The sequence below is a fragment of the Apium graveolens genome, unplaced genomic scaffold, assembly GCF_009905375.1.
Source record: "Apium graveolens cultivar Ventura unplaced genomic scaffold, ASM990537v1 ctg4279, whole genome shotgun sequence".
Lineage (NCBI taxonomy): Eukaryota > Viridiplantae > Streptophyta > Magnoliopsida > Apiales > Apiaceae > Apium > Apium graveolens.
In genome coordinates, this window is record NW_027418471.1 from 87661 (window position 1) to 96064 (window position 8404).

The 8404-nt window shown below is 32.1% G+C and overlaps 1 protein-coding gene across 10 annotated transcripts; it reads left to right on the forward strand.

Moving 5' to 3' along the window:
* Positions 1 to 5074: 5074 nt before the first annotated feature.
* On the forward strand, positions 5075 to 8200 carry LOC141701652 (DEAD-box ATP-dependent RNA helicase 41-like). 10 transcript variants are annotated; one of them, XM_074505286.1, is made up of 5 exons: positions 5076 to 5291; positions 5592 to 7210; positions 7313 to 7363; positions 7481 to 7582; positions 7883 to 8200. In XM_074505286.1, the coding sequence occupies exons 1-2, from the start codon at positions 5150 to 5152 to the stop codon at positions 7121 to 7123; spliced, it is 1674 nt and encodes a 557-aa protein (XP_074361387.1). In that variant the 5' UTR covers positions 5076 to 5149; the 3' UTR covers positions 7124 to 7210; positions 7313 to 7363; positions 7481 to 7582; positions 7883 to 8200. The 10 variants fall into 10 exon arrangements, with proteins under 10 accessions (XP_074361384.1, XP_074361386.1, XP_074361389.1 ...); XM_074505289.1 differs by lacking the exon at positions 7481 to 7582 and adding an exon at positions 7583 to 7659; XM_074505282.1 differs by having other exon boundaries at positions 5077 to 5291; positions 7448 to 7659.
* The last annotated feature ends 204 nt before the right edge of the window (positions 8201 to 8404 follow it).

Genomic DNA, 8404 nt, shown 5'->3' on the forward strand with positions numbered 1-8404 from the left:
ATTTATAATAATAATCAAACTAACAATTGTACTTTGCTGATTCTTCAAGTCCTGAATAAATGTTTGCCACCTGACATTGGCCACTTGTCAATTGTCTATTATTTTAATTATAATATTATAAAAATTAAGCAGCTCGTTTAGACCATATGTTTGTGCAATTTGCAATTATTTTAGTTATAGTATTATAACAATCAAACTGTAAACAACTAACAACTGTACCGATAATTGTCTCGATTTTATTTTTCCCCAAAATTATATTAAATATTCATCTGAACTTATAATAATAATATGTGTTAAATAAATAAAAGATGATGGTACCTCTATAAATTTTATTAATTAAAAATAGATAGATTTACAAAAAGTTTGAGAGGACTACTCTCTAAAAAAACGGAATAAACCGCATTTACAATTTTAAACAAACTACGAAACAATTGAAATTTATCCAAAAGAATAAATATTATCCAAAAAAGGGAATAAAATAAAATATGTTATGAAATGTGTAGAGTCTTGACACAGGTGCATTATATTAAGATATATATGTTAATGTTAATGTGCAACATCACATGAATACAAACACAGATCAGGCGGGTTCGCGCGAGTTGGCGGGTTGGCGTGCCGATCTGTTCTCGCGTCCCGGTTCGGTCTCGTGTCGTGCCGCTTTAACGAGCCGTGCCGTGCCAATTCACGGTTTGAAAATAACGAAACCGTATTCGCACCGTTACTGTTCATGTTCAGTGCTGAGTTTGACTCGCCCCGTTATGAGTCGAATTTAAACGGTTAATTAGACGAGCCGGAACGAGTTCGGGCGGGTTGAACCACCCGTTTGGCCACCTCTACTACCAACATACTTTGCCATTGTCCTCATGAGTTGTAAAAGTGGCTTTTCCTGTTATTGACCACATTATGTTGGACGTCAACCCATAAAAGTTTTACTTGTCTTGGATGTCTAACAAATGTAGCTGTTGTCATGGTCATGCAAGGTGTTGAGTTCGTATAATCGGATATATATTTGCCAACCAATCAATGAATGATCGGATATATATTTGCCAACCAATCAATGAATGAATGCTCAACACTAATATGGGAAAGTTAATGAACTCATATGTCCATTTGTTTACTCTCTTAATATTCCTCCCTCCTTTTTAGTTGTTATATTTAATTTTTACCCGGTCAAATTGACTAAAATTTAACCAAAATTTATTAATATTTTATAATTGAACAATATAAAAAAATTGTATCACCGGAAAGTAGATATAAACTACTTTAATATATATTTTTAATTTTTTAAAATAATATAAAAATAATATTTAATTTTTAGTCAAAAATTAGTTAAATCATACTCGATTCCTTAGGGTTGGGGAAGAATATTTGACTTGCAAATTGCAATAATTAAAAAAGGAGGGAGTATCAAATTATCCCAACCCATGTTGTGTTAGTGGACTTTCATATTCTATTACACTTTTTGGGCCTCCGACTGAGCCTCCTAATATATTCTTTTTTACAAATATCACCTCATACGTTTCATTCTAATTTACATACTTATTTTCCTATTTGGGCTTCCTCCTAAGGAGTACAAATGCACAATTAGCTCCTTCTTCGGGTTCTTTTAGTAGAGACTTGGATCATGGATGTGTTCTCTACATGGAGTTAGAATTTGGCCTCATGTGAAACCAATCCGTTTTTGTATATTTTTTAAATGTCACTTATAATTTGCAATGCGATAGCCTCGTCATTAAGCTTATGAATAAATTATTTGAATTACCTAACACTTTTTGAGTTTTGAAACCAGTTTTCGGACTGTTAGAAATGTTAAAATATATCTTAAGTTTTGGATCAAGAATACATTAAAACTTTTGTTACACTTTCTACTTCAAAATTGAAACAAAATAAGTTACTCTTCACAAATATACATTGTGGATATGTTCTATACCCCGTATTTCAAGTTTCGAATCAACAAAGTCATGTTTTAGTATCAATTATTAATATAACAAAATATCGGGCACATAAAAATAATTAAATTTAAAAAAATCCTTGGAACTTCCAAAGATGTATATAATATTAATAGATTTCTTGCTTAATGTGACAATTGTTATATATTGGTGTATAATCAGGACTGGGGTACAAATAATTTTGAATTTCATAAAAAATAAAGTATGGTTGCGTCGATAAAAGAATATAGTTTTGAATTATTCACCTGAATTCCTTCACCTAGATGTTTTAGTGAAATGAGAACAACAATGCCAGCATACAGCCCCCATAATATAGGCCTTGAATACTGGAGTTGCATAGCAAAGTTATAGGCACACATCTACAACACGAAAACTCTATGGTTTTCGCTTCCACAACTAGAGAGTCTTGAAAATAACTTTCTTAGAAACCACAACAATGTCTGTTGAATTAACTCCTACACAAATTATAAAATGATATCCCTGAATTCTTATGAAGAAATGCGAACCTTGACCGCTTGTTTAATACTGTAATATGTAATGAAATACAAGATGAAAGCTGCTCTAATTTTGGTGCTTGTATTTCTAGTTCTCTGTGCAATATTCATTTCTCCGCAACTCTTTAGTTTATCAGTGTTGTATGACAATTTTGTTATGTTTTCATCTACACGTATCTTTCGATATTCTGTGTTCAATGGCATCATAGTTGTTATTCTAAGGAGTTTTCGATCAGCTGCTGGTGGAGTCGATAAGTTGTTACCTTCGGCTCAGTTGCTTAGAGGAGAACAAGAGGATCAAACCGAAAAACTAAACTATGCTAGCGAGGACAGCAATGAGCATTGTTCAGATGATGACGATAACTCTCAATGTGGATCAAGCGCGTACGAGATCGACAATGATGACTGCAGTAGTGATTATGGGATGGCCTATGTTGAAGATGACAAAGAAACTGCAGACAATGACTTGCAATACGAAGTCGAAGCAGACCAAGAAACTGAGCATGACTTGGAGAACAAAGCAGAGGCATTCATCTCTAAGGTGATACAAGGATGGAAGAAAGAATTAATGATGGATAAACTACAATGAATATTGATGCTCTATACAAGATTGTGAAACCATATTTGCAAATATCTGATAAAATCAACGCATCATAATTACTCTAAACTAAGAGGACTTGCCAGTTGCCTATCTACATTACCTGACCACAACTTACTTGGGAAATATTAAAAAAACAATTTTGTAGATTTTTTTAATAATTTAATTATTTTTGAAAATATTTATAATAATAGAATTTATAACTGAAATGTAATTCTATTGTTTATCCGAAAAATAACTGAAGTTTCTTGATTGCAAAATCTATTACGAGAAAACACACATATATTCGAGATTCAGTTCTACCACCTAAATAACAATGTATTTGACGTGAAAGACTAACGTCTCAACTTGTATTATTAATTAAAATAATTATCAATAATAAATTGATACATTACAACTCAATGATGTTCCAAACTGATATTTGAGTCGATCAAAATATTCCTCCCAATACCTAATACCCGACTATATTTTTTAAGCATACCTATGAAACACAATATATTACTATGTATATATATACATCACAAAATTTAGTTAACGAGACATAACTAATCTAATTATAATAATAATTGTCTACCCAACTAATTATTACTCAATCATATTAAGACAATTGCTATTGAATCTAATTATATTTTGTATTATCAAGCTCAACCAATCATCTTGGATTGAAATCATACAAAATCATTTTTTTTTTGCAAAAATCGTATTTTTACTAAACACTAAAATAAAGTCAACATATTTCTGCAAAATAAAAATTTTCATATATTCAAAAAACTCTACATAATCTATCTATACTATATTATAATAAACGAAACATTAAAAGTTTGGTAGTCGGTCGGTTGGTATTTGCTGAAATTACTTAATTATTCTAACTCTAATTATTAAGTCGATCAATTCTAATTCTAATTGATATTGAAGTCAACTTCCTCTATTATTTTACCAATTTCAATACTATTTTATATCGAACTCTATATCATTATAATTCATATTAAATTCAACATTTTCTACCAATTTATATTTTAATTCATATCGAGTTCTATATTATTCTAATTTGTTACTTCTGGCTAAATTAAATTTAAACAAACTAAATATAATTATTAAGATTTAGTTGATATATCATGCGAATCGAGCTAAGATAAAATAATGATACTATCAATCCTCCTAAAAAAATTATACTAATGAACGTGGATAAACAAAATAATATATTTTATTTACCAAGGATAAAAAAAATACATTATGCAATTTATTCAGACTAACACAAAACTAAAATAAGAATATAATTCGACCAACAAAAACAAAATCATATATACTAATTATCTAGTCTTAAACAAAATTATCTTATTGATCCAAACTTTAAAAAAAGTTAAAACTAAACTAAAAACATTAGTTTGATTTGGTCGGTGTATTGGGCATCGGATTAAAATAAAATAATGTAAACCACTAATCCGAGATAAATCAAATTAATATTAAATTAAGTATAATTCGTATTCTATTGATCTGAACTAAAAAATCAAATTTTAATTAAAACATATTATTATTATTTTTAAAATATACATAGAATTATCAATAAACTATATCGTTCAATCACTAATATTGTTTTATTCAATTATTTTTTATAAAATAACATTTCCCCTACTAATGATATCACTTTAAACAAGTTTAAATGTTCTAAAAAGTTATGAACATACACGTCTACTAATATAATTATTATGAAATTATATCATTTAAAATTTTAAATGAACAAAATTAAGAATTGAATTCAAAATTTTTAAATATATATATTATATTAACAAAATATATGCGATCGATGCACGGGTATTAAGTTAGTTTAATTAAACTTTAAACGTATTAAACTAACAATTAGAAAATGTAAAACCGCCTCAAAATATAATATTAAATGTATTAATTTATATAATAAATAATAAATATAGTAAAGTCTCTCATTCTAGTCTGATACAGCCATCTTCATCTTCCCCTCTCCGACGAGCTCTCTCATCTTTCCGGACATCTCCCATCTTTATACAACTAAATCTATTTACTGGGTTGTCAAGAAAATCCTATAATTTTTTTATTATTATTATTTTCTTTAAAAAGTTGAAATTTCAAGAAATATGAAAGATTCTCAATCTGATCATCATGTTGCTCCAACAACTCAAACCCTTGTCACTGCCTCAGTCCCTCACCTGGGTTTTTCTCCGGCGCCGGTGGTTTCTCCGGCAGGTGTCTATTCAACCGCTGTCAATGAAGATAGAGGTACAAATTTTTAAAAAAACCAATAACTTTAATTATGACTGTCAAATTATTGTTTTAATAGCTTAAAAGTTCTTGATTTTAAATAAATTAAGAGATGATATTAGCATATTTTCTATTGTTATGATTGTGATATTTTGATTTAATTGCGATAAAAAAATGAAATTAGGTGTCTTTTGTGTACATTGTAATTTTGTAACATAATAGTGACTTGTATAGTGATGAAACTGATAATCTATGGTTGGCCTAATGCGCGTCGGTTTGATTAGGATAGTTTTATTCATTGAGGCTGTTGTATTGCAGTGAAGGAGCGGTATTGTGAACAAAGAGAAGCTTTGCCAGGAGAGCCTCGATGTGTTATATGTGGACGCTATGGTGAATATATATGTGATGAAACTGATGATGATGTTTGTAGTATGGAATGTAAACAGATTTTGCTCTCAAAGATTAATAAATTTGAACGGAAGGTTACTGTCGAACCTTCGGTTAGACTACCTACTTCTGATGAATGTTATTATGTAAGGGATACTGGAATTAAGGCGGAGTCCCAATCTTTGGAAGAGAACCAGACTGAATCTCTTAGATTAAAACTTGATATTTCCGTGAAAGGAAACTGTGTACCTGCTCCTGTATTGTCCTTTGCTTCTTGTAATATTCCTCGTAAACTAGTGGAAAATATAGAAGTTTTGGGATATGAAATGCCAACCCCTGTTCAAATGCAAGCAATCCCAACTGCTTTGAAAGGCCAAAGCCTTCTTGTCTCAGCTGAGACAGGTTCAGGAAAAACTGCATCCTATATGATTCCTGTGGTGTCTTATTGTGCTCAGTTTAAACATGAGCAGTCTTCAAAAATGAAAAGGCCATTAGCGATGGTTCTTGCCCCAACAAGGGAGCTCTGCATACAGGTGGAAGAACAAGCTAAGTTGCTTGGAAAGGGCCTGCCTTTTAAGACTGCGCTTGTTGTTGGTGGTGATCCCATGCCAAGACAACTTTACCGCATCCAGGAGGGTGTGTCTCTGATTGTAGGAACCCCCGGTAGGCTGATCGATCTTTTAAATAAGCATGATATGGATTTGGATAGCGTTTCAATTTTAGTTGTTGATGAAGTGGATTGCATGCTTCAGAAGGGATTTCGTGAACAAGTGATGCAAATATATAGAGCTCTGTCAAAACCCCAAGTTTTGATGTATTCAGCAACAGTTTCAAAAGAAGTTGAGAAAATGGCAAGCATATTGACAAATGATTTGGTTATTGTCACCGTTGGAAATCCTGGCAATCAAAATTCTTTTGTAAAACAGGTAGCAATCTGGGTGGAGTCCAAGCAAAAGAAGAAAAAACTTTTTGACATATTGACAAGCCAGCAGCATTTTTTGCCACCCGCTGTAGTTTTTGTAGGTTCAAGACTTGGTGCAGATCTCCTTTCCGAAGCAATAACATCCACTACTGGGGTCAAAGCTCTATCAATACATGGAGAGAAGCCTATGAAGGACAGAAGACAAATTTTAAGGTCATTTCTCATTGGGGAGGTACCGGTGCTGGTGGCCACCAGCATTTTGGGCCGAGGAGTAAATCTCTTCGGTGTAAGACAGGTTATAATGTTTGATATGCCAAATTCCATTAAGGAGTATGTCCACCAGATTGGTAGGGCATCACGGATGGGAGAGGAGGGTTCATCAATCGTTTTCATTAATGAGGAGAACAAAAAGCTGTTTCCTGAGTTAGTTGGAGTCTTAAAATCATCTGGAGCTCCCATCCCGAGAGAGCTGGCTAATTCTCGGTACATAGTGAGCTCCTTATCTAGTTCAGGAAATAAGAAAAGGAAGCATGGTCACTAATCTTTACAACATGTGATTGTTGTAAACAATGAAGATGGCATGGGAAGGATATTGACTATTAAGAAATCTGTGGCAAGTTTTAGAATGGTAACATTAGCTTTATCTTTCGATCTTGAATTGCTTTCAGTTGGTGTGGAAAAGCTATGGACTGGCAATTTCTTTCAAATTTAAACTTGGATTTGTCTTTAGGTATTCTGGAATGCATAAATCTGCCGATCCTGCTGTCAGGCTGTCAGTCAGGTAGCGAAAAACAATAGTAGTTGTATTTTTCCTGCATCATTTCAAATATTATGGGTTGCTGAAATTCTGTAGATGTAATAATAGGTATGTGATTTCCTTCGACCCTTTAACGCCCAGGGCAATGCCTCTATTGGTGCTAAAAGGCAGTAACAGGACATTATCATCTTTGGGCTGCCTCATACATGCTGGAAGAATGAATGTCATGTATCATCTAAACAGGTCAGAAATACATCTAAACATTTATTCTGTGTTTGCTTGGTTGCAATGGAATGCGTGGGTTGAGAATAAAATAAAATGTAAGGTTAATTTCATCTTTATCGTCATTTGTGGCCTTAATGCAAAAATATATTCATTCCATACAAGGATGGTCAGATTTAAGCACCAGTAAACCTATTTTACAAAACCGTCATAATAATTAACAAAGTTTTTACATATTTTCACCTAGAAGTTGCGGAAAGATTTTGAACTAGTGTAGCTGAAAATCCCTGTCCTAAGAAATCTTCTATTTGTCACAAACAGGGGAAAGGATAGGAGCAACAGCTGGCATTACAAAACTTTCTTTGCCTTCTGATCATGCCGACTGCTGCCGTAGAAGCTGCCTATGACAATCTGAATTTCATCAACAGAATGAAAAATACAATAATAGATCATTATTTGTATTTTCCAAATTCAGAGATAGGTAACTAGAGTATTATATAAGCCTCGTGCATAAATAGTGCCTGTTTGGGGCATCATATCTGTGGCTTATATGGGCTAAAAAAATTTACTTTATAAGTTATGATTTACCATTGTGGCCTGTTTGGCAACATAATATAAGTTTATAAGTTGAATTTTTAACTTTTTTTTTTGCCAAATTTAAAGCAGATTTCATTAATGACTTAAAAGATATTCAATCGGGACAAACCCCCAACTGATCATACAACCAGGTTGAAAAACAAATAGAGCTAAATAATTAGCCATTTTGTTTCCGGATTACTTAACAAACTGAATACAAATATTCTGAAAATTAAAAATGAAGGTAATGATTTTCCGGACAATTCA

Excerpts from the sequence above, each read along its gene's own strand:
- LOC141701652 (XM_074505283.1), top strand. The coding sequence starts at position 5,150 with ATGAAAGATTCTCAATCTGATCATCATGTTGCTCCAACAACTCAAACC. Across the intron at positions 5,292-5,591 it reads CGCTGTCAATGAAGATAGAG|TGAAGGAGCGGTATTGTGAA; the intron begins GTACAAATTTTT and ends GTTGTATTGCAG.